Consider the following 27,193-nt stretch of genomic DNA (forward strand, 5'->3'; position numbering starts at 1 on the left):
AATCACCACAGAAAGAGCAAAAACTACCATAAAGAATCCTCTGCTTCTTTATCTACACTAACTTTATTACTAATGCTAGAAGTTTTCCCACTGCTTGGTTCACTTTGTTCTTCTGAGGTGGTTGAAGTGATGGAAAAACCCAGTGTGTGGACAGGACAGTAAGTCACAGATATTTATATATATCTGCATACGGAGTGTAGGAGTAAAGAGCAGCAGAGAAAATAGAAGCTGGTGAGCCTTTAATGCAGCTCTGTCAGCTCTGTTTTTGTTTTCTGACCACAGACCGACCTCAGCAGCTCCTCCTCAAGTTGGACAGAAGCTCACAGAAATACAAACCCTCCATTATACAGGATTCACGTACGTGCACATTGAAATGCACCAAATCCAAAGAAACGCACACAAAGTAAAGTCGCTGTAGGTTTCATCCTGCTGTCAGTAGGTCTGGAAAAAGTTCCCTCCTGACCCAAGAACCATCTGGTTCTCTATCTACACTAACAAAACGACCACAAAAAGGCCAAAACTACCACAAACAGATGCAAAATCAGCACAAAAATATGAAAAATCACCACAAACAGATGCAAAATCAGCACAAAAATATGAAAAATCACCACAAACAGATGCAAAATCAGCACAAAAATATGAAAAATCAGCACAGCAAAATCAGCACAAAAATATGAAAAATCAGCACAAACAGGTGCAAAATCAGCACAAAAAATGCAAAATTACCACAAAGAGATGCAAAATCAGGACAAAAAGGGCCAAAACTATCACAAAATGACTCCAAATCACCTCAAAAACAGGTAAATATACCACAGAAAGACTCAAAATCTCCACTAGAAGTACCAAAATTCCCGCAAAGAACATCTGGTTCTTCATCTCCAGTAACTTTATTAATGATCAGAGTTCTACCTTCATCCTGTGAATATTTCCAGAGTTCCAGGTCCTTGAAGTCCATAGAGGTGGGTCCAGATTTACCACTTTTTAATGGACTTTTTCCATCATTTCTGAGCCTCAGAACTTCATCAGTCCAGCAGATAGAACCATGACATTTAGGAGGAAAAACACATCTGAGTTCTGATAAAAACTACAACTAAAATAAGTTAAAAAACTGGAAAATTACCACAAAAATAAACAATTTATCCACTAAAAGAGACCAAATCGCCAAAAAAAGGGTCAAAAGTACCGCAAAGAAACACAAAATCAGCACAAAAAGAGGTAAATATACCATGAAAAGAGACAAAATTGCCACAAAAAGATGCAAAATTACCACAAGGACTCAAAATCCACTTTTTTTAAAATGGCAAAGCTTGACCAAAATGACTCATAATTTGTCCAAGACGACTTAAAGATTCTCCAAAATGCCTCAAAAGGTTTCCAAAATTACTCCAAACATGACCAAAGTAACTCAAAGACGATCCAAAATGATTCAAGACTTGTCTTAAATGAGTTAAAAATGAACCAAAATGACCAGAAAGTCCAAAATTACATAAAAATTGTCCAAAGTTATTCAGAAAATAACCCAACCTGTCTCAAACATCTCTCCAAATTTTCCCAATCAACTTTTTGTTTGATTGTTTTAAAGAACCAGAGACGATGGAGCTTCATGTTCCTCTATATTAGAATATTGTTGAGGTGCAGCAGACCATTCTACACTGCAGAATGTGTTGACTAAGAGAGACAGTGTTAAAAAATGTTCAAAATGTCTCAATGTTTGCCCAAAATTACTCAAAAAATTTCAAAAATGTCTCAAATTTGTCAAAATGTCTCATAGTCTGTCCACAATTAGCCAAAGATCGCCCTAAATAACTGTTTTATGACGCAAATTGCCTCAAAATCTTTCCAAAATTACTCAAAGCTTCACCAAAACGATCAAGAACTTGTGAAAAATCATTTAAAACTGCTTCTAAATTAGATAAACATTCATCTAAAGACTACAAAAATGTTCAAAATGTCTTAACGCTGTCCAAAATGACTCAACGTTTGTCCAAAATTATTCACAAATTGTCAAAAACGTCTCATAATTTGTCCAAAATCAGCCAAAGGTGCAGCAGATCATTCTACACTGTAGAATATGCTGACTAAGCAAGACCGTGTTTTCCAAATTACTCAAAGCTTGACTGAAATTACTCAAAAATTTGTCAAAAATAATTTACAACTGCTCCTAAATTAGATAAAAAATTAATGTAGAGATGGAAATAAAGTTGCAAATGTCTCAGACCGGTTCATAATGTCTCAATGTTTGTCCAAATTTACTCAAAAATGGTTAAAAAAATTTCCTCATAATTTGTCCCAAGTTAACCAAAGATCACCCAAAATAATTGTTTTATGATGCAAATTGCCTCAAAACATTTCCAAAACTACTCAAAGTTTGACCAAAACTACCAAGAACTTGTCGGAAATCATTTAAAACTGCTCCTGGATTAGATAAAAAAAATGATCTAAAGACTAAAAAAATGTCCAAAATGACTCAACATTTGTCCAAAGTTACTCTAAAGCGTTTGTAATTTGTTCAGAATCATCCAGAGGTGCAACAGACCATTCTACACTCCAGAATGTGTTTGATTCTACCTTCAGTGTTTTCCAGCCTGCATTTGGTCAGAAGAGGAATTTGATGGTTTGGGAGCAGAAAATATCATCTCTGCTCTTCAAAGTTTCCGTTTTTTTGATGGTTTTACGTCTTTTACGGCCTCAAACATCACAATGGAAGGAGGTCGGGTCTAATTCAGGCTCAGGAGTGAAAACGAAGCGCTGCAGAAATGTTCTGGTTGCTAATGACAGAGTCCAGAGGTAATTTTAGCTCCGCTCTGACTTTCACTTCACCACAGGATCCGTGTTTTCTGCAGAAAGCTTCGTTTCGCTGAACTAATGTGTCGCCAGCAGAAGGCCAGATGTGCGTTTAAAGATAACTTTAGATGTTTTCTGACATGAAGTGAGGCCACCAGAAGGCCTGAATGCTGCTGAACGCTGCAGTGAACTCCCATCAGCCATCAAAATATCCATCAAATATCTTGTTTTATTGAGTCAACTGTCAAAATCCCAAAAGATATCGAGTTTACTGTCACATGTAACTGAGAAAAATGACAAATATTCACATTTTAGAAGCTACTTAAAGAGAATTTGTGACATTTTTGCTTTAAAAAGACATAAATTATCTTTAATGGGGTCAAATTAAGGCCAGAAATTGTCATATAAATAGAGAAGTACTGTATTTTTCTGACAAAACAGTTGATTTTATGATGTTTAATCAAGTTTATTGAGAAAAATGTCAAATATTTACATTTTAGAAGCTTATAAAAGACAATTTGTGGTGTTTTTGCTTTAAAAAAGACCTTAATGATCTTTATTTTCAGCAAATTAAAGCTAGAAATTGCTTTAATCATAAAAAATTACTGTATTTTTATGATACAATAGTTGATTTTATGATGTTTAATGAAATTTATTGAGGAAAAATGGCAAATATTCACATTATAGAAGCTGCTAGAAGAGAATCTGTGTTACTTTTGCTCCAAAAAATACCCAAATGATGTTTATTTTAGTTAAAATTAGGGCTAAAAACAGTTTTAATCACTAAAAAACTTCACCTTACAGCCTCCTGACTGTCTTTTCTAAGCAACATTGTGATTTGGAGGAAGAGGAATGTTATAAAGTCGACTTCTGGTCTGTCCAGCGTCAGTTTCCTCCAGTTTCCAGACGGAATAACGATGCTGTTGCTGCCCAGAGACACTTTAACACATTTCATTCTGAGCTTTCACAATGTCAGAGCTGCTGCAGCCACAAAACAGCAAATTGGACAAATCAGGGAGAAGCTGGTCTGTCAGAGAGCGACAGAAATCTCTCTATAAAAAAAATATCCCATTTGGAGGGAAGAGAAACACAAATTGAGTGAAATTTCTCCTGCAGAAGGCGACGTCCATTTCAGTCGGTTTTCATTTTCTGTCGGCCCAACGAGCAAAAACACAATTCAGGGAGACGCCAGACGACAAATTCTATTTCCCTGAATGACTTAATGTTGTCAGAGCTGCTTTCATTACCACCTCCTGACCGTTCCAGCCGTTATCCTACAGTAAATTATAATAAATGAGACGTTTGAAACTCACATCTGCTTAGTTTCCTGTAAAAACTGACAAAAATCACAGTTGTTTTGTAGAATGAAGCTCTGAGATTAATAGATTTTGTCACTTCTTCACAGAAAACTAAGCTGGAATTGCAGTAATTTAATTAAACACAGTGTAGAAAGAGCAAACAGGAGGCTGATAGATGGAATAAATCTGACAAAAACATCCCCTTTTCCTTCTCAGAATCATAAAAAGATGCAAAATGTCTAAAATAGGACAATAAATCACTACAGAAAGAGATAAATCATCATATAAAGATGCAAAATGACAGTGAAAACACACAAAATTACCACAAAACAATGAAAAATTACAACAAAATGTTTATGAAAATGGGCAAAATTATGACAAAAAGATGCAAAATGAGGGCTGCACAGTGGGGTAGTGGTTAGCACTTTCGCCTTGCAGCTAGAAGATCCCTGGTTCACGTCCCGGCTTTCCCGGGATCTTTCTGCATGGAGTTTGCATGTTCTCCCTGTGCATGCGTGGGTTTTCTCCAGGTACTCCGGCTTCCTCCCACAGTCCAAAAATATGCTGAGGTTAATTGATCATTCTAAATTGCCCGTAGGTGTGAATGTGAGAGTGATTGTTTGTCTCTGTATGTAGCCCTGTGACAGACTGGTGACCTGTCTAGGGTGTCCCCTGCCTTCACCTGAGTCAGCTGGGATAGACTCCAGCCCCCCCATGACCCTAATGAGGATTAAGCTGTGTATAGATAATGGATGGAGATGCAAAATGACATGACTTCATCTTTGTCTTCAAGCTGTTCCACTAAAACAAGCTTCACCTCAGCACTGTTTTGTAGAGAATCTTTAGCTTTAGCATCTTTAGCGAGTCAGAGCTCTTTAGTGAGGCACGGCAGACCATTCTACACTGCAGACTTGTGGTTTTTGTGGCATTTTCTTATGAATTTTGTACGCCAAGATGAAGTTTTCATCTTCACCATGAAACTGTTCCTCCAAAACAAGCTTTCATCAAACTTCATCAATATTTTGCAAAGAAAGAGTCGCACCATCTTTAGCTTTAGCATCTTTAGCAAGTCAGAGCTCTTTAGTGAGGTGTGGTTGACCATTCTACACTGCAGAGACTACGGTTGAGTAGAAAAAAATGTCAAATATTCAAATTTTAGAAGCTGCTAGGAGAGAATTTGTGATGTTTTTGGTTAAAAAATGACAAATATTCACATTTGAAAAGCTGCTAAAATGGATTTTGTGACACTTCGTATAAAAAAAGACCTAAACAGTCTTTATTCTGGGTAAAGTTAAGGCTAGAAATGGTGTTTTATTCATAAAAGATCAGGATATTTTGCAGAGAATCTTTAGCTTTAGCATCTTTAGCATGTCAGAGCTTCTTAGCGAGGTGCGGTAGACCATTCTACACTGCAGAGACTCAGGTAGAAAAAGAACTGACTGGGTGAAAGAGGTGTAAATGGAAATCCAAAGGTGGAACTGTAGATCTTCCTGCAGCTTCACCTTCCCTTGAACTCGTCCTTCCACCTTCAGGCTCTTTATTCGATGAGCCTCGTGGCGTCTTTCCAGCCAACCATGAAGATCCATCATTGATCCGTGGTGGAGTGACTCTCGGCTCTTAAAGCCACTTCCATGTGTGTCCGAACTCATCTGTCTTAGCTGCTCATTGTTGGTGAACGAATCAGCTACAGAGATGAAGGAAGACTTCTGTAGCAGCAGCTTCATTCACTCATTAATCCTCTTCCAAACCGGCCTCAGACATTGAAATCAGATTTAATAGAGGCGAAGCTTTTTCAGATAATACAGTTAAATTCAGCTCTATTGTTGGTCCAACAGTAACACGGGGACCTTAAATCAGCGGAACTGTCCTCCTGGGATTGTTATTTCTGCAGCGACTTGGACAAACGGGCCGACGTCAGATTAGATCAGGCGGCGGCATCAATCCTTCACGCCCATCATCATTACCATCACCGTAATGATCCCCTCCATCACTTTTCTATTACACCTCGCCACCATCTCTATCAATTATCCCCACAACCACAAATCAGCAGCCAGAGGATCCTGGGGAAGACGGAGGTCTAATTGCCAACGTCGGTGGCAGTGGACAAAAAGCAGGAAAAAAAAAATAGGGAAGGAGAAAATCAATGCTTTAACTAAAGAAGCCGGTGAATTATTGATGAGGAGCATGTAATGGGATCCCGAGTCTCTTTTTTCCTGCTCGGCTCGGACCGATCGCTGCTGCACCGGAGCCAGAGAAGAAGAAGAAAAACCGAGGACGGAGCAAAAAACCTCCCAACAACATCTGCACTGGACAATTAGCAGACCTGAATTATCCAGAGCTGCTGTGAGGCGTTCAGGGACACCATTCAGAGACACGCATGGCTGTCGTGTGATGTTCAGGGACATGCATGGCTGCTCTGAGGCGTTCGGGGACACCATTCAGAGACACATGTGGCTGCTGTGAGGCCTTCAGGGACACGTGTGGCTGCTGTGTGATGTTCAGGGACACATATGGCTGTTGTGTGGCATTCAGGGACACGCATGGCTGCTGTGAGGCATTCAGGGACACGCATGGCTGTTGTGAGGTGTTCAGGGACATGCATGGCTCCTATGTGGTGTTCAGGGACATATGTGACCACTGTGAGACGTTCGGGGGACTTGTATGGCTGCTGTGAGGTGTTCAGGGATACACATGGCAATTGTGAGGCATTCAGAGACACACATGGCTGCTGTGAGGCATTCAGGGACACACATGGCTGTTGTGAGGTGTTCAGGGACACGCATGGCTGCTGTGAGGTGTTCAGGGACACAGATGGCTGTTGTGAGGCATTCAGGGACACACATGGCTGCTGTGAGGCGTTCAGGGACACACATGGCTGCTGTGAGGTGTTCAGGGACACGCATGGCTGTTGTGAGGTGTTCAGGGACATGCATGGCTCCTATGTGGTGTTCAGGGACATATGTGACCACTGTGAGACGTTCGGGGGACTTGTATGGCTGCTGTGAGGTGTTCAGGGATACACATGGCTGCTGTGAGGCATTCAGGGACACACATGGCTGCTGTGAGGTGACAGGTCACAGACTGTTTCTCCTTAAAACGTGGAAATTTTCTCCCAGTAAAATACAAACACAAATTTAAATGATTGGTTTAAGCACATAAATCCTTATTTCTTCTACGTTCTCTCATCTGAGAAGCTCACGGACGCCTTGTTTACCTCCATTTTGTCATCACTAAGCAGCATAAGAATTTGGAAAAAACACGTTTGTGTTGCATGCAAACTATGTTCAAAGCTAAACACAGTCCTCTGCAGTCATGTGTTTGTTACACAGAAATTCATTGCAGAAAACTGCAGAATTCTTGAACTTTTATATTAAAAATTGCCAAAAAAGCAGATTTTCTGAAAACATGGACACTTGAAAATGAACTTTTCGTGTTAACATGCAAACTATCTTCAAAGCTGAAGACACTTCTGCAGTCCTGCATCTGTTGCATAAAAAGAGCTCAAATTTAGTGGAGAAAACTGCAGAATTCTGGAACTTTCTACATCATAAACTGCAGGGAATAAAAGGCTGATTTCTTTAAAAGTTTCCATCCAGTAAAATCCACACACTGATCATTTTATAGGTATGCTTGTCCGTTAGAGCCGTTGAACCACATAAACGTGTATTTCTTTCCTGCTCTTCAGTCTGATAAACCAGAGGCCGCCTTGTTTACCTGCATGCTGAGCTGCTGTTGGTTTTGCTGCAGCAGCACCTTGGACTCAGCTGCAGGAATGAAGTGAATGCCTTCTCCAATATCACTTTAAACTGGACAAAATGGCTCAAAAATTGTCCTAAATGACACACAGAATGTCCAAAATGATCTCAAACATAAAGAGAATGACCCAAAAATCATCCAATATAACTTTAAATTGTCCAAAAATGACAAAAATGGCACAAGAAATGTCTACAATGACACAAGAAATGTCCAAAATGACCTCAAATGTGAAGAGAATGACTTAAAAACTGAGAAAACGATGATTCAGAGTAAGAGAAAACTAAAATTCTTGAACTTATTACATTAGAAACTGCAGAAAAGGCTGATTTCCTTCAGGTAAAACACACACCGATTCATTTTTTCAGTATGTTTGTCCGTTGGAGCAGTTGAAGCACATGAATCTGTGTTTCCTCTGTGCTGTTGAGGAATCAGAGGCTGCCTTGTTTAGCCACATGTTGAGCTGCTGTTGGTTTTACAGCAGCAGCAGCAGCAGCAGCAGCAGCAGCAGCAGCAGCAGCAGCAGCAGCAGCAGCAGCAGCAGGAATGAAGTGAATGAAGGTAAAGAGAGAAGCCAGGTGAGGCCTGAAAGCTGCCTTTGTGTGTCGGCTGGCAGCAGGAACACTGTCCTTCACTGTGAGGCGTGTTTCTGCTCACAGACCTCCACTGTACGACTTACGAGGACGACGTTTGGCAGAAAAAACCTTGAATTATGAAAAAAACAAACGGCCTCAGAGACTCCAAGGTGAAGAGACGATTCAGAGGAACCGAGTGACTCAGTTTTCAGTTTCAGATGCTAAACGTTCGCTCTCATTTTCTCCTTCGCTGCTCTTCAGCTGTATCTGGATCAGTTTAACTGGAGCCTGAAGAGCCTGATAACATCTCTGCTGCCAGTTCAGACTGTAAATATCAACATTATGCACTCAGGGACTGTCCACGGCGACAAGAAACATCTCCAGTGACTCAAAACATCGTCCAAAATGACTCAAATCTGATAGAAATCACTCAGAAAATCAAAATGACTGAAATTTGTCCAAAATAACTTAAAATCCAACAAATACAACTCAGAAATGTTCCACAATGACTCATAAAAGGCTCAAAATTGTCTGAAATTACTTATATTTTCACAGAAATGCTCCAAAAATATCCAGACACAAACCTTTTACAAAGCAACACACAAATTCCCCAAAATGAGTAACAACTCGTCCAAAAATTACTTAAATCTTGACAAAAATACTCCAAAATTACATAATATTTTGAAGAAATAACTTTTTTTTAAAGGATTCAAAATTACTTAAATTGTCACAAAAATGACAAGTTGTCCAATAATTCTTGAAATATTGGCAAAAATGAAACAAAAAAATTTCCTATCTGATCAAAAATATGACAAAAAAAAGCTAAAAAAATTCTCCAAATTTTTCCAAACTTGCAAGAAAATTCTCCAAAATGACTCAAATTTTTCCAGAAGGACTCAAGATGCTCAGAAATGGTTCACAGACAGTTTAAAATGACAAAAATGCCCCAAAAATTTTCAAAAAGACTCAAACCTTCTACAAAGCGATACAAAAATTCTCCAAAATGACTAACAAGTTGTCAGAAAATAACTTAAATTTTGACAAACGTGACATAAAAAATGTCCTATACGACTTAAAATATGACAAAAAAAGCTAAAAAAAAATTAAAATGTGTCCATAGTGATTAAAAAATTCTCAAAAATGTTTCACAAATTGTCCAAACTGACTTAAAATCTGACAGACATGGCTCAGAAATGTTCCAAAATGACTCATGAATGGCTCAAAAATTGTCCAAAATTACTTCAGTTTTCACAAAAATAACCCCAAAATTTTCCAAAAAGACTCAGGCCTTTTACAAAGAGACACAAAAAAATTCCAAAATGAACAAGTTGTCCAAAAATTACTTAAATATGAACAAAAATGACCCAAAGAATTTCCTAAATGACAAAAATGATTCAAAATTTGTCCAGAATGACTCATAATGTCCTAAATGACCTAAAATATGACAGAATAGACACAAAAATGTTCAAAATTTTTCCAAACTTACTACAAAATTCTCCAAAATGACAGAAATGGTCCAAAATGACTTAAAATCTAACAATAAACACTCAAAAGCTTCAAATATTTGAGAAAACAGACAAAATTTCTAAATTGACTCAAAAATTCTCCAAAATGACCTAAAATTTCACAAAAATGACCCCATATTTGCAAAACTATGCAAATATTCTCCAAAAACACACTTTTCAAAAGTGACTCAAAAATTGTCCAAAATGATTACAAAAATTACTAAATATTGGCATAAATTACACAAAAATGTCCCAAATACCTAAAATACAAGAAGAATGACTCAAAAAATTTTCAAAATTACTTGAAATTTTTACAAAATTTGCCCAAAAATTCTTCAAAGTTACACAAAATTTCTTCAAAATTACTCAAAATTGTCCATAATAAGTTAAAATTGGATAAAAAACACTCAAATGTTCTCCAAAATGATTCAAACCTTTCACAGTTACTCAAAAAAATCTAAAATTATTCAAAAACTCTCCAAAATGACCTAAAATTTCACAAAAAAATTACCCCAAAATTGTCAATAGCTTAAAATTACACAAAATGTATGCAAAAAAAAATCTTCAAAAACACTCAAAACTTTTCCAGAGTGACACACAACTTCTCCAAAATGATCACAAAATTGTCCAGAAATGACTTAAATTTTGGTAAAAATGACACAAAAATGTCCAAAATACCTAAAATACAAGAAGAATGACTTTAATTGTTTAAAATTACTTTAAAGTTTACAAAATGTACCTGAAAATTTTACAAAATGACTTATTTTTTTAAAAGTTTGAAATAACTTTAAATGAGACCAAAAAATTTTCAAAATAACTTAATTTCACAAAATTCTCCAAAGTGATTCAAAAATTATCAAAATATTACTTAAAAGTTTTCCAAAATGACGTAAAATTTGACAAAAATGACTCAAATGATCTAAAATGGCTCCAAACCTTTAAAAACTTCATTTAGTTTGTTGACATGCAGCTCTGAAAAGGAAGATTTATCCTGATAGTTGGAAGGTTTTATCTGAAATAAGACATTTTTTCCTGAATAATTAACATTTTCCATCATGAACACTGTTCCTGTGTTACCTGTAAATACTAACTATCATATCTGTGTAATTACACTATAAAATCTCTGCTGCTTCATGTTCAGACTGTAAATATTAGTTTTTTTTCCCTGTGGATGGATTTGTTGTTGATGATCATCTGGTTCTGATGTTTCTCATCATGCCTGGTTGCCTTTCTGACACCTTGCTGAGTTTATTTCCTGTTTTCTCTGAGACAGAAGCAGCTGCCTGATTATTAGTGAGTATTAGAAGTGATCAGAGCTGCAGATTTCCATCCCAAAATGAGAAGCGATCCATGTGAAGCTTCGTATCCGTGGAGCCGTGAAATGTGTCAATAGCATCTGGTGTGAGGCAGCAGATTCTCCACCGATGCTGCTGTTTGTTTACAATGTTTTCTATTCGCTCTGCAGCAGAACAACACACAAAAAAACTGTGTTCATGTGCAAACTGTCTTATAATAATATTGACATTGCATGGACTGTAAACTGGACTAAATGACCTCAAATGTGAAAAGGAGGACTCGAGAATGGGCCAATAGAACTTTTAATTGGACAAAATGACACAAGAAATGTCCAAAATGACCTCAAATGTGAAGAGAATTGTCTAATATGACTTTAAATTGGACAAAATGACTCAAAAATGGTCCAAAAAGACTTAAAACTTGCAAAAAATGACCTAAAATTTCACAAAAACGACTCAAATTGTCCAAAATGGCTCGACTTTTTATAAAGATGAATCGAAAGGGGATCAAAAGACTTGAACTTTTACAAAAATGACTGAAAACTTGTTTTTTGGAATTCTCTAAAATGACCCAAAACTTTTCCCAAAATCACTGAAAACTCTTCCAAAATGGTTCTTTAAAGCTGAATACGGAGTAAATGTCCGACGTCACGAAATTTATGTGAGAAATCTGCTGAATTCTTGCTCTCATTTCACTAGAAACCAATAAAAAGGCAGATTTTCTGCAGCTCTGACTGATTGCTGTCTGTCTGGTTCTCCACAGGACGGGTTCTGCAGACGGAACCAGGAACCATGAGGCAGGACTCGGCCTCCATCACTGCCAGCTGGGCCGGAACCCAGAAGAACCAGCAGCAGAGACGGATCAGAACCCGGATCTGAGAGCAGATGGAGAACACAGAGTCCGTCGGATCAGAACCATGTCCTCGTCAACACGTCGTCCTCCGCTAGAAGCTCCTTGTTAGACGTCACGAGTCAGTCGGACCCCTGTGAGGCTCCGGAGCTGAGGGGAAGCAGGAGGAAGCAGAGCCGGACCGAGCGGAACCAGAGACAGCGACGGACCCATGCAGGCCCGGAAGAAGTATGTCCTGCTGGGTCTGTGTGCGAGCTGCTGGCTGCTGCTCTTCTACTGGGGCGGGGGAGTCCAGCTGCGCCTGCTGCGGCTGCTGAGCCGCCAGCGGGCCGAGGTGGTCCGGCCGTGGCCCAACTGGACCGACCGGGCCTTCCTGCCCCGCTATGCCCACCTGGACGAGCTGCAGACGGACCCGGGGACGGCCGAGTCGCCCCGCCAGCGCCGCCAGGCCTGGTCGGCCATCTATAAGGACAGCCGCTGCCGCATGGAGACCTGCTTCGACTTCTCCCGGTGTCGGCGCCGAGGCCGGGAGGGATTCCGGGTCTACATTTACCCGTCGGAGAAGAACGACCGGGTCTCGGAGAGCTACAGGAAGATCCTGACATCCATCGGCGAGTCGCGGTACTTCACCTCGGACCCCCGGGAGGCCTGCCTGTTCGTGCTCGGCATCGACACTTTGGACCGGGACCAGCTGTCAGGACAGTTTGTGCCCAACGTGGACGAGCGAATCCGCGGCTACCCGCTCTGGAACGACGGGCGGAACCACCTGATCTTCAACCTGTACTCGGGAACGTGGCCCAACTACACGGAGGACCTGGGCTTCAACATCGGCCAGGCCATCCTCGCCAAAGCCAGCCTGAACACGGAGCACTTCCGGCCGGGCTTCGACGTCTCCATCCCGCTCTTCTCCAAGGACCACCCCCAGAAGGGCGGCGAGCGAGGCTGGCTGGTCCGGAACACCGTCCCGCCCAGACGGAAGTACCTGCTCATGTTCAAAGGGAAGCGCTACCTGACCGGCATCGGGTCGGACACCAGGAACGCCCTGCATCACATCCACAACGGGAAGGACATCGTGTCGCTGACGACGTGTCGCCACGGGAAGGACTGGGAGAAGCACAAGGATGCCCGCTGCGACCACGACAACCTGGAGTACGAAAGGTAAGACAGCGGTGGTTGACAGGAAGTAGCATCAGGTGTTGTGTTTTATGAGGAAACTAGGGTCCGACTGATGTTGGGGTTGCTTTGGGTCGATGCTGACCGATATCGATGGCTCAGTTTGTCTCCTGCAGTTCTGTCTGCAGATTTTTATGGTTCAGATCTTGAAGCGTTGGTATGACTCGAATAATCATCCAAGCACTTGTTGCTGTTGTTCTTATAGATTCTTCCAACACCTACCTCGTCCCCAAGCTTTAAGAAAACTCATACAAACTACATATCAAAACGTGCGGCTCCATCAGAAGTTGTGTGCTCTGACTTTTGGTAGGGGTTTGTTGTATGATTTTTACGAAATTCAGGAAAAACTGTGTTAAAAATTCCCATTGAAATGAAAGGGAAGTCGGCCGGACGATTGCCAAACCCAGCCTCCTTTCGAATCCCGTAGCTCTGGCAGATTTTACAGTCGAAACTTCATTCATAGTTTTAACAGGTCACAAGACTTTGAATGTTATTCCTCTACATTTGTGTTTTGGTATCTTGCACCGTTCTACCATAGTCAGTTGGGGAATCTTTTGAAAACTCTAAATTTTTTTCTTCAGCGAGATTTTGACCAAATACGATATGAACAAAAAGTGCAGTTAAACGTGTCTCCTTCTAACAGTTTCTCCTCGACATGAACAGTTTCTACATATAAATGTTGGTATTTTTGTCCTCTTCCACCCAGTGTGAGTCTCATTGCTGTAGGATTTGTGTTTTTTTCTCAAATCACCTCAGAGCTCAGAGAGTGTCGACCAAAACTCTCATTGACTCCCATTATTCCTGAGCTGTAAAACCAGACACAGTGAGTTTCTCTAACCTTCCACTAAATCTGTAGAAAACACAGAACGGGCATGAAAATACATCAGAACGTTCACAACTGGACTCTGATTCACACGCTGAAAGAATTTCTTCAGTACAACGTATAGTTTTTGAGCTGTGATGGTTTGTTCAAGGGTCTAATCTTTAGCCTGGCTGCTCAGCTCACAGCAAGCGACTCACAGCTGATTGGCTGATTGTGACACTTTCAAAGTAAAAGCTCAAATTCCTGGTTCGTGAAACAGGCTAGCTTTTCAAAATAAATACACTTACATAAATCATACCTAATACAGAAAAATAATATGACATATTAAAATGCAAAATTTCTTCGGAAATTTTCAAGTTATTTATTATTTTCCAGACTGTGTTCAGGTTAATCTGTGTGTCTGAGCTGCTAGCTGCTAGCCGTTAGCGTAGTATTAGCCACTGTCAGAGTAGACTCAAAACTTTACAAAATTATTCAAAAATTCTCCAAAATGACAAAGAAAACTTCTAAAATGACTCCAAAAATTGTTCAAAAATTCTCTAAAATAAATCAAAACCTGCCCCAAAATGACTAAAGAAGTTGTCCGTAATGAAAGAAAATAAGTTCTAGAGTGACTTAAAAATCTCCAAAATGGCTCAACTTGCCCAAATTACTTAAAATTTGGAAAAGGAAATTAATAGAATTGTTCTAGAAGACCTAAGTTTTTACAAAAATTCTCTAAAATGACACAAAACTTTCCAAAGTGATTCAAAAATTTTCCAAAATGGCTCAAAATTGGTCATAAATGTTTTAAAATCTCAAAAAATGACTCAATAATGATCTAAAATAAACCAAAACTTGTGCAAAAATAACTCAGAAATTGTTCAAGACTTAAAATTTGACAAAAATGAAGCAGAAATTCTCTAAAATGATCCAAAACTTTCCCAAAATGATGTAAAAGCTTCCAAAATGGCTGTTTAAAGCTAAAAACAAAGCTTCTATGTGACGTCACACAATCATACAAGTGTTCCACAGTCCAAATATTAATGTGATAATCAGGAAAAATACCAAATAGGAACCTCGAATCCCAGCTCTGAAGTTGTGTTCGGCTCTCTCAGATGTCAGTGATGTTGTTTTTTTTCATTATTTTGTGTCCCAGTGGTTATTTCTGTCTCTTTTCTGTTTCTGCTTGACTTCACGAAGTTTGTCAGATCAAAGATTTCAGCCTCAGAGTCGCGTCTCAGCAGATTTTGATTCAGGACGGCGTTCTCAGAAATCCTCTTTTTTTCACGTTTAGTTCCGTTTTTCCTCAGCTTACCTTCATTACGGGGCGTTTAAACAAATCTTTTCTTATTTCCATTCTGCGTTTTGTGTGTTTACGGAGCGGGAGCTGAAACTAACAAATTACTACAGAATGTAATGAAGCGAAGCAAAGGTTGGTTCTGTGAAATCTGTGATTATCTGAGAATAAACGGCTGCAGGGCTTCTGTTTTTATCAAACCGTCCATTTTTATAAAGGTTTTTCTTTAATGCTGCTGCTGTGGCGATAAAAGACAGAAAAGTGAGAAAATCTGTGGAGTTTTATTATTAAAACTAATTAATTTCAGCGTTATTTGAACAGAGGCTGAACAAAGACATTTCTATATTATTATATTTATGTGTGTTTTGCTCTGCGGGTCTTTTATTGACTCCATTGTTGGGCTGATAATGAAAAGCTCAAGGAAACTCCCATCTGTCTGGTTTGACGGACTCGTCTTGGTGTTTTTTTTTTCTTTCCTGTTCATTTCGACAGTAAATCATCAGAAACGCAGGATTTGTCTTCCAGCTGTTGTCTGATAAACCAGGAGATGGATGAGGCTGGTTTAAGGTTTAAAATACGGCTGCACAGTTTACCGGTTTGGCATTAATGTTATTCACAGGGACTCAAAACTTGTCCAGACTGACTCAGAAATTGTCCACAATGACAGAAGATCTCCAAAATGAATCAAAGTTTTGTTAGAAAGGCCTTAAAATCTTACAAAAATAACTCAAAGTCTCTCTATAATAAACCAAAGTTGTCCAAAATGTCTTAAAATTGGACATAAATGGCTCAAAAATTCTCTTAAATGACTCAAAACGTTTCCAAACTGACTCAGATAATTGTCCAGAAAGACAGAAAATCTCCATTGCTTCAAGGAAATCCCCAGAATGATTCAAAACTGTCTAAAATGACTTAAAATTGGAAGAAGAAAAAAATCTCTCAAAAATTTTCTACTGGGACTCAAAACTTGTTCAAATTGACTCAGAAATTGTCCACAATGATGGAAAATTTCCAAAATTACTCAAAATTTGTCATAAATGTCTTTAAATCTGACAAAAATGACTCAAAATCTCTCTAAAACGACACAAAATTGTCTAAAATTTCTTAAAATTGGACATAAATGGCTCAAAAATTCTCTTAAATGACTCAAAATGTTTCCAAATTGCCAGAACATCTCCATTGCATCAAGAAAATCCCCAAAATGATTCCAAACTGTCCGAAATGACTTGAAATCTGACAAAAATGTCTTAAAAACCCTTTTAAATGACTCTAAATGTGTCCAGAATGACTCAGAAATTGCCAAGAATGACCAAAAATATCCAAAAGGACTCAGAAATTTCAAAAATGGCTTAAATCTGACAAAAATGACTCGAATATTCTCCAAAATGCCCCAAAATGGTCCAAAAATGGCTCAGAAGTTTATAAAAATGAGTCCAAAACTCTCTAAACCAACTGACAAAAATGAAAGTGAGTAAAACAAATCTCCAAAATGGCCCAAAAATGGTCCAAAATGATTTAGAAGTAGATAAAAGCTGTCTAAAATAACTCAAAATTTCTCAAAAACTAAAAAAATGGCTCAGAAAATTCTCCAAAATTACATAAAATTAGTCAGACATTACTTAAAATCTGACAAAAATGACTCAGATATTTCCCAAAATGACACAAAAACTTTACACAAATGACTCCGTGTTTGTCCAAAATAATGTCCAAAACGAGTCAAAAAAATTTTTTAATTTGATATAAAGGACTCAGAATTTCTCTAAAATATCCCAGAATGGCTCAAAATCTGACCAAAGTGTCCCAGAAATTCTCAAAGTGAGGAAACAGTTCTCCAGAAAGGAACAAAAGTGATGTAGAAGGTGATAAAAGTGAGTCCAAAGCGACTTAACTCTCCTGTTGTCTTCATTTACAGCCACCAAAACATACTGTTTCCTTGTTTGAGAAAAAAATCCAAAAATTCAGCCAAAAAATTCACCAAATTTCTGACAAAAATCACTCAGAAATCCTCAAAAACTCAAAAGTAGCTCAGAAAACTCTTCAAAACGGCTCAAAAACTTTCCTAAATGACTCAGTATTTTACAAAGATGACATGAAAATAAATGAAATAGCATTTTTTGAAGTGTTGTGTCTGTCAGAGAATAAAAATGCCGTAAACCACTAATTATTTTGTTTACTGACCTCCAGATTTTCTGTTTTATTGTCCTCATTATTACCAAACCACAGAGCCGTGAATCATTCAGTCTGTTTCCAGTCCGACTGTTTGTCTCCTGCTTTTATTTCTGTTTGTGACTCAGCAGATCCAGCTTCAGTTTCTCTACTTAAACTCTGACAGAATCTCCTCGTTAGAACGTCGTTCCGTCCGTCGGTGGACGGAGAAACCGACGGAGCAGAACGTTCAGACGATGGATTCAGAGGAAGCTGCTGTCAGACACAAATCAGACGCAGCAGAAGGAAGAGCTGAAGTTTTTATAGGTTTCTCAGAGGAAATAAGTTTAAAAAAAACAGTTTTCAGTGTTTTCAGAGCTCAGCGACACCAGGAGTGGATGAAATAGTTGTTTTGTATTATATTGTGGTCCTTTTGCGTCACGTTTAGTTGTTTTCTCTCACATTTTGGTCATTTTGTGTCACATGTAGTTGTTTTGCGTCAGTTTGTGGTACTTTTGAATCACTTTTGGTCGTTTTGCATCACATTTTGTTCATTTTATGTAATGTTTTATTGTTTTGTATCATATTTTGGTTGTTTTTGCATCATGCTGTAGTCATTTGGAATCACTTTTGGTAATTTTGCTTCAAACTTTAGTTGTTTTGCCTCAAATTTTGGCTGTTTTCTCTCACATTTTGGTCATTTTGTGTAACATTTTGATTGTTTTGTATCATATTTTGGTTGTTTTGCATGTTTTTGTGCTCATCTTGCATCACTTTGTCATTTTGCATAATATTGTGGTTGTTTTGCAGGATTTTGTGGTCATTTTGCTTCCCTTTTGCTCATTTTGCATCAAACTTTGGTCATTTTGTTTCACATTTAGTTATTTTGCATTTTTTGTCGCCATTTTTGCATCATTTTTGGTCATTTTGCATCAAACTTTGGTTGATTTGTATCATATTGTTGTTGTTTTGCGTCATATTTATTCATTTTCTCTCACATTTTGGTCATTTTTTGTAACATTTTGGTCGTTTTGTATCATATTTTGATTTGTGATTCTGTATTTTATCTTGAACTTGTTTTACTATCTATTGATTTTAATTAACAATTTTGTTTTATCTTATTGTATTTTATGTACAGCGTCTTTGAGTTTTTGGAAAAGCGCTTTATAAATAAAATTTATTATTATTATTATTATTATTATTATTATTATTATTATTATTATTATATTTTGGTTGTTTTATATCATTTTGTAGTTATTTTGCATCAAACTTTGGTGGTTTCTGCTGCAGCTTCCTTCATGTTGTTGACGTTGGGTTGAAGCTGCTGAATGAATGAACTCATTTATTGCACTCAGACACCCGGGTGGGCCGGGGGTGAGGAGGGGGTGAGGAGGGGGTGAGGAGGGGGTGAGGACGGCGGGGGAGGTCCTGGCTTAGACTTGGCTCTGAGAGGTGTGAATGGGGGAGACAAAAACCTGCAGCCATTATTCTCTCCTCTTTTGTACTGAGGCTTTTATTCTGGAAACAGGAAGTTGTTAGGTGTGAGGGAGGAATGCAGGGGGGAGACAGGAGGGAGGATCGTCTCCCCCAAAGGGGGTAAACACCGGCTGTGTCCGAAATCAAATAAAAATAGTGTTGCGGTGTGTTTTATATACACAATAAAATGCGTTTTAAGATGTTTTAAAACGTATTTTATTTTGTTAAAACATATTTTATAGTAGTCAGATGTATTTTGTAGTTACCACGTAATTTATAGTCTCAAGTTGTATTTTATTATATTAAGATGTATTTATATACACAATAAAATATGTCTTAACAAAATAAAATGCATCTTAATACTATAAAATAGAGCAAAAAAATGTGTTGTTATAGTGTTAAGACCAAATTCATTTTGTTAACGTGTATTTTGTAAAAACAACAAAATATGTCTTAACATATAAAATATGTGTTAAGATTTATTTCACAGTGTTAAAACGAATTTTAGTGACATATTTTGAAGTGCTAAGTCAGATTTTATTGCGTTTATATATTTTAACACTATAAAATAGAGCTAAAAATTTATTTTTATAATGTTAAGATGTAATTTATTTTGTTATATTAATGAGTACTGTATATACACAATAAAATGTGTTTTAATTAGGGCTGGGCACGCTAATGTGTTATTAATGCGTTAATTCATGCCGACAATTATTTTATCGTGCGTTAACACAGTTTTTTTATTGTTATTATTGTGAAAATCCACTGCTCCCTGGCTCTGAATCCACAATAAATTACATTAACACTATAAAATAGAGCTAAAAAATATTTTTATAGTGTTAAGATATAATTCATTTCAAGACATGTTTTATTTTATTAACATATATTGTATAAACACAATAAAATATGTCATAACTCTGTAAAGTAGTTTAAGATGTGTTTTATAGTGTTAAGATGAATTTTATGGACATATTATATAGTATTGAGACATATTTTGTTGTGTTAAGATGTATTTTATATTGTGAAGTGTTAGTATTTTATATACACAATAAAATACTAACACCTAACGCAATAAAATAGATTCTAAGATGTATTTTATAGTGTTAAAACATAATTTACATGCAAAACAAAATATATATAAATACTATAAAATACATTTAAATTGTACAAATTACATCTAAACACTATAAAAAAGATCTAGAAATGTATTTTTATAGTGTTAAGATCTTATTTATTTTGTTAAGATATATTTTATTAGACTAATGTGTATTTTACATACACAACAAACTTCATCTTAACACTATAAAATATGTTTTAAGATGTGTTTTCAAGCATTAACATGAATTTTATGGACATAATTTATAGTATTTAGACAAATTTTATAGTATTAAGTCAGTGTAAAGTCTTAGTATTTTTTGTGTATAAAACAGAAACACTTCACAATCAAAAATATGTTTTAAGATGTAATTTGAAGCATTAAGATGTATTTTATGGACACATTTCATAGCATTGAGACATTTTTTTTTTTTTACAGAATATATCATTTTTTGATGACAAGACAAATCTATGATGTGAAAATATTAAAATTTAAACACAGTAATTCATATTAACCCTCCTGTTGTCTTCATTTACAGCCACCAAAAAATATGGTTTCCTTGTCTGGAAAAAATCTAAAAATTCTGCAAAAAAATTCTCCAAATTTCTGAAAATGTGCAAAACCTTCAGGAAGAAAATTCCAATAATTCCTTAAAAGTTTCCATTAAAAGCTTTATTTAAAAGTTTTTTGTTTTTTTTTTTAAATCCCCCAAATTTGGCAAGAATATTCTTGTAAATATTTTCAAAAAATGAGTAAAAATCTTCCAAAAAAATCCTAAAAATATCTAAAGCAAAAATAACTAAAGTGATTATACATAAAAATCAACCAAAATCCAGTGAAATTTGCTGGATTTTAGTTGATTTTTATGTGAATGTTCTTAAGAAACATTTTTAACGTTTCTTTTTTCCACCAAAAATGTTCACAGATTTCGCAAAAATGTTGAAAATGTGGACATCAGAAGTTTCACTGTGAAAATATTTTTTTTCCCACATTTTCAAACTTTAAAACGGGTCAATTTTGACCCGCAGGACGACACGAGGGTTAATATGTTTAATGGAAACAGAGTTAATTATCCCAACACAATCACATTTTAAAGAGTCGTTTCCACTCATTAATTGTGGATAATATTCTGAGTATAAGATGAGTTTATAGACTGGAGTCTGACAGAGTTTCTGCAGAGGAGTTTCCTGCGTCAGGAGGCTTTCAGAGCTCAGATCTCTGCAGGTTTCAGCAGCACCGAGGCTTTAGCAGGTGTCTTCAGGTTAATGAGCGGCTGCATCTGGTGGCAGCAGATTAGCCCTGAGGGACCCCAAACAATGACCTGAGCTCCGAGTCGGCGGAGAGGAGGCCGGGATTGAGAGATCAATCCACCGTCGGGACATAATTAGCCTCTAAATAAGAGCCTGACGTCCCCCTCCCCCCTGGAGGACACGTTTGTTCAGTTTCAACCTGCAGAGATGAAACCTCAGCCTCCCTCTTCTGCCAGAGAGGCACTGAAGCTCCACAGAGACGATATCTGAGTAAAGTCAGCACTAGTGGTGGTAAAACAGCAAAACATGACAGCTATGTGAAAGATTTAAACTTGGAAATGTGTAGAAATTGTCATATTTTGCTCGTTTTGTATCATTTTGTGGTCATTTTACATCAAATTTTGTCGATTTACATTGTTTTGTGTTTATTTTGCATCATTTTTGGTCATTTTACGTCGAATTTTGGTCGTTTCGCATCGTATTGTGGTTGTTTTATATCATTCTGTGATCATTTTGAATCGCTTTTGGTCATTTTGCATCATTTTGTATTCATTTTGCATCACTTTTGCTCATTTTCTGTCACATTTTGGTAATTTTGTGGTTGTTTTGCACCACTTTTTGGTCATTTTACATTACTTTACTGGTCATTATATGTCAAATTTTGGTCATTTTGCATCACTTTTGCTCATTATGCACCAAATTTTGGTCATTTTGCATCACTTTTGCTCATTATGCACCAAACTTTGGTCATTTTGCATCATATTTTGGTTGTTTTGCATTGCTTTGTGTTAATTTTGCATCATTTTTGGTCGTTTTACGTCAAATTTTGGTCGTTTTGTGTCATATTATGGTCATTTTGCATCATTTTTGCCCATTTTGCATCAAACTTTGGTCTTTTTTCATCATATTTTGGTCATTTGGTGTAATTTTGCGTTAAATTTAGTCATTTTTTGTCACATTTTGGTCATTCTGTGGTTCCTTTGCATCATTTTGTGGTCATTTTACGTTGAATTTTGGTAATTTTTTGTCATATTTTGGTAATTTTGCTTCACTTGCTCATTTTGCATCAAACTTTGGTCATTTTGCATCAAGGTTTGGTTGTTTTGTTTTCATTTTGCGTCAATTTTGGTCATTTTCTGTCACATCTTTGTCATTTTGTGGTCATTTTGCATCACTTTTGGTCATTTTATGTTGAATTTTGATAGTTTCATATCGTATTGTGGTTGTTTCGCAACATTTTGTGGTCATTTTACGTCGAATTTTGGTAATTTTTTGTCATATTTTGGTAATTTTGCTTCAGTTTTGCTCATTTTGCATCAAACTTTGGTCATTTTGCATCAAGGTTTGGTTGTTTTGTTTTCATTTTGCGTCAATTTTGGTCATTTTCTGTCACATCTTTGTCATTTTGTGATCGTTTTGCATCACTTTTGGTCATTTTACATAGAATTTTGGTCGTTTTCTATAATATTTTGTTTGTGTTGCATCATTTTGTGGTCATTTGGCATAACTTTTGGTCATTTTACATTGAATTTTGATAGTTTCATATTATATTGTGGTTGTTTTGCATCATTCTGTGATCATTTTGAATCACCTTTGGTCATTTTGCATAAAACTTTGGTCATTTTGCATCAAATTTTGGTTGTTTTCAGTCACATTTTGGTCATTTTGTGTCACATTTAGTTGTTACGCATCTTTTTGTGGTCATTTTATGTCAAATTTTGGTCATTTTGTGTCATATTTAGTTGTTACGCATCTTTTTGTGGTCAATTTATGTTGAATTTTGGTAATTTTGTGTCATATTTTGGTCATTTTCCATTAAATTTGGGTCATTTTGCATCAAATTTTGGTTGTTTTCTGTCATGTTTTAGTCATTTTGTGTTTCATATTTAGTTGTTTCGTATTTTTTTGTGGTCATTTTGCATCATTTTTGCTCATTTTGCATTCAACTTTGGTCATTTCACATCACATTTTGGTCATTTTGCATCATATTTTGATCGTTTTGTATCATTTTGTGGTCATTTTGCGTCACTTGCGGTCATCTTACATCAAATTTTGGTCATTTCATATTGTGGTTTTTTTGCATCATTCTGTGATAATTTTGAATCACTTTTGGTCATTGCATCAAATTATGATTGTTTTCTGGCACGTTTTTATCATTTTGTGTCACATTTGGTCATTTTATGCCGAATTTTGTTCATTTTGCATCAAGGTTTGGTTGTTTTGCATAATTTTGTGGTCATTTTTTGTAACATTTTGGTTGTTTTGCATCTTTTTGTGTTAATTTTGCGTCAAACTTTGGTCATTTAGTGGATGGACAGATGTAATGAAGTTGTGAGGCTCAGAAATGATGGAAAAGTCCATTAAAAAGTGTTAAATCTGGATCCACCTCTATGGACTTCAAGGACCTGGAACTCTGGAAATATTCACAGGATGAAGGTAGAACTTTACACGACTTGAATAAACATCTTTAGGATTCAGTAGATTAAAAATCAGCTGATTTTTAGTGAACCAAGGGGGAGAATTTTCCAGATTTCGGTCGGCTGGATGAAAACTTTTCAGTGCATTTTCTGCAGATCGTATAACCGAGTCGAAGCTGCTCCTTTTCCGTCTTCACTTCCTGTGTTGTTGTTGGTATAACGATAAATTCTGCACGGTTCATTAGCAAAGTGCTCTTTAACAACAGATTTACTTTAAACGCCGCTTTTTGTCCTTAAGACGGTTAAATGGGGCCTGAAAATCCCATTAAAAGCTGCCATAGGGAGGAAGGAGGAGCCTGAATAGAACAGAAATGTGTTTTTTTTGTAAGTTTTTCAGATGGATTATGGATGATAGGAGGGACAGAGTTGTACCCAAGGCGTCGACGGAGAGGAGGAGGAAGAAAGAGGACTGTGGTGAGATAAAGATTCCAGGAAACATGGAGGGTGAAGACGGAGGGAGACCGCAGCCTCATGGCCTAGTTTCCACCACTTTGGAGGATTCTCTGAGAAAGCGAAGGGAAACGTGTCGTACAGTGAATGTAAATGAGCGGCAGTGTGAAAAACCACAGAAGGAGACGTCGCACATACAAAAGGTTTCCCAGAAAACAGCCGATCGGCGGCCTGAGATGGATGGAGGACGGAGCGGAGCGGAGCGGAGCGCTGCTCTCCAGCGACCTCGGCTTGTACCAGAGCCGAGCCGCCAACCGCCGGGTCGTTATTCATGACCCTCCTTCCAGGAGCTCAAGGTCGCTGCAGGCAGAGAGCGAGCAATCACACTTTAAAACCTGAGTTCAGCGTGAAAGCAGAATACTAATCACAGCAAACAGAGGCCATGAGCTGCAGCTTTAATGGAGTGTTTGCAGTGCAGGAAGTTAGAGGCTGCAGAAATGTTCTCCTGCAGGTGCAGTTTCATCTGTTGTGTTGCCATGTGCATGGAAATGAAACTTAGCAGGCTAAAAATAATCATAGTATGAAGGTAAAATCTATTAAATTTACTAGAAAGAGCAGTTAGAAACTTCAGAAATGTTCTCCTGCAGGTGTAATTTAGTCTTTTATGTTGTCATGTACATTAAAATGGAGCATGTCAGGCATAAAATAATTACAGTATGACAGTAAAATCTAGTGTTTCATCAATAAATATACCAACAAAAGGACAGTTTGATCTTGTGTTTGCAGTGGAAGTGTCAGAAATGTTCTCCTGCAGCTGTAATTTTATCGTTGATGCTGTCATGTGCATGGAAATGCAGCATATCAGGCTGAAAATAATCACAGTATGAAGGTAAATCTAGTGTTTCTAAGGATCTGGATAAAAAATAACCAACATGTTAAGTGATGAGTGTTAAAGGTGCTGATAGAGTTTCTTATTGGGTCAGTTCATCTAAATTCAGACACAATTCAGGGTTTAGTGCTTTCTAAAACTAAGTTTTGTAAAATATTTTGGCAGAATTTGTAGAATTTATTGTGTTTCAGGCCAGAGAATTGTTGGATTTTAGCCTTCAATAAAAGTTTTTTACCTGTAAAACCACTAAAATGGTTTTTAAAAAAATACTAAAAGTTGTCCAAAATGACAATAATAAAACCTTATTGGCCTCTTTAAATGGAAAAAAATGCTCAGTTTTCATATGAGGCTGGTCTAGTGTCTCCATGAAGTTCCTGTAAGTGTATATATATCTATGGATGGATCCATATTTCTACTAAAATCCAGTCTTTGGTCGACATTTCACCAACTTTAGAGGCTCTAACATCAGTACAATCTGATGAGAGGAAAGTTTGACCAGACAAGGTTCCAGTTTGGAGATATTTAGACCAAATGTTGATGTGGACTCATTGGTAGGAACCAGAACCTGGTGTTCATAGAGGTCTAGATGTTCATAGAAGTCTAGATGTTGGCGTTAGGCGTGGTGGTTGGTGGTTGTTGTTGGTGGTTGTTGGTGGTGGTTGGTGGTTGTTGTTGGTGGTTGTTGGTGGTTGTTGTTGGTGGTTGTTGGTGGTGGTTGGTGGTGGTTGTTTTGGTGGTTGTTGTTGGTGGTTGTTGGTGGTGGTTGGTGGTTGTTGTTGGTTGTTGGTGGTGGTTGTTTTGGTGGTTGTTGTTGGTGGTTGTTGGCGGTTGTTGGTGGTTGTTGTTGGTGGTGGCTGTTGGTGGTTTGTGTTTGGGGATGAGTCATTTCTCTGGCAGCCGAAGCCTCCATCCTCCAGCTCACATCCTCTAATCCTCACATCAGTTTTCTCAGGTGCTCCTGTCGAGTCTTGTCACATGTGATTATGGAGCAGCAGAGGTTGTTTCCGGCGCTTCAGATTAACCTGAAGGCACACCAGCTACGTAGCGTGTTTGGTTTTAATCTGCTCTAAAGCTGCTGGAATCAGTGTTTTTACATTAATGACGGATCCGAGGGGCTCGATCGCAGCCAGAGGGCCACAGAAAGTCACTTTAAAGCATCTTTCAGCTCACAAATCTGCCTCAAGGCTTCAAACTTTGCTTCATAAGGAGAGTTTTTTTTGGACAATCAACTTCTCTGCAGCAAACTGCAGTCAGATATCATCTTTAGCAGCTATTGGAGCCTGTTTTTCTCCCAAAGTGGCCAAAACACAAGTCAATCCTGGTATAAATCATGAAAATAAAACTTATTTCTCATCAGTTTCCTTTATTTCCACTATTACTCAGCTAAAGTGAAAGTTTAAATGAAAGATTTATTTGCTGAAACCATGCTATGATCTTTATTAATGCTAATAAGGTGGATTTCACAGTAAATTTCTACAAGTTTCATCATCCAGACTAAAGTTTTTGGTTTGTTTCTGCAAAATATTTAAACATCCAATGCTGTCTGACTTTCAGGAACGCTTATGGAAAAATAAAACTTCAGCTCAGGACTAATTTATTAATATTTGAGTTAATTCCTGCAAGAAATTCTTATACTATAGATTAAAAGGAAGCTAAATAAAAGAAAAAATGTTTTAAATATTAAAAATAGTCATTAAAAAAGGTTAAATGACTGACAAATAGCAAAAACTGTAAATTTAAGGTAAAATATTCTAATTCAAATGCAAAAACAGAAATTTTCATTATGTTTTGTGTAGAAATGACATTATTTTATAGATAATTTTTCTTGAATTTTGTAATTTTTTAAAATAATTTCAGAAAGAAGATAAAATATTGTATAAATAATATAGTAATTTTTCATGTTATTTATTATAATTGGCAGAAAAATAAATAAAATTGAATGCAAAATTTAAATCTTAAAAATAAATCTTTCAAAATGGTCAGATAAATGGCAGATAACAAAAACTATAACATTAATATAAAGTCTTCTAATTCAAATTCAAATTATGTTTTGTGAAGAAATATTAATTTATAGATTTTTTTCTTGAATTTCATTTTTTTCGTAATTTCAGAAAGCAGATAAAATATTATAATAT

The 27,193-nt window shown here is 37.0% G+C and overlaps 1 protein-coding gene across 1 annotated transcript in view; it reads left to right on the top strand.

Moving 5' to 3' along the window:
• The first annotated feature begins 11,953 nt into the window (after positions 1–11,953).
• Positions 11,954–27,193, top strand: part of LOC111571373 (exostosin-1c) — a 114,781-nt gene continuing 99,541 nt past the window's right edge. The window contains exon 1 of the mRNA XM_055018017.1: positions 11,954–13,218. Within this exon, the coding sequence (XP_054873992.1) occupies positions 12,272–13,218 (947 nt within the window). The 5' untranslated portion in view covers positions 11,954–12,271. The remainder of the gene's footprint in view (positions 13,219–27,193) is intronic.

Source organism: Amphiprion ocellaris, chromosome 15, assembly GCF_022539595.1.
Source record: "Amphiprion ocellaris isolate individual 3 ecotype Okinawa chromosome 15, ASM2253959v1, whole genome shotgun sequence".
Taxonomy (NCBI): Eukaryota; Metazoa; Chordata; class Actinopteri; family Pomacentridae; genus Amphiprion; species Amphiprion ocellaris.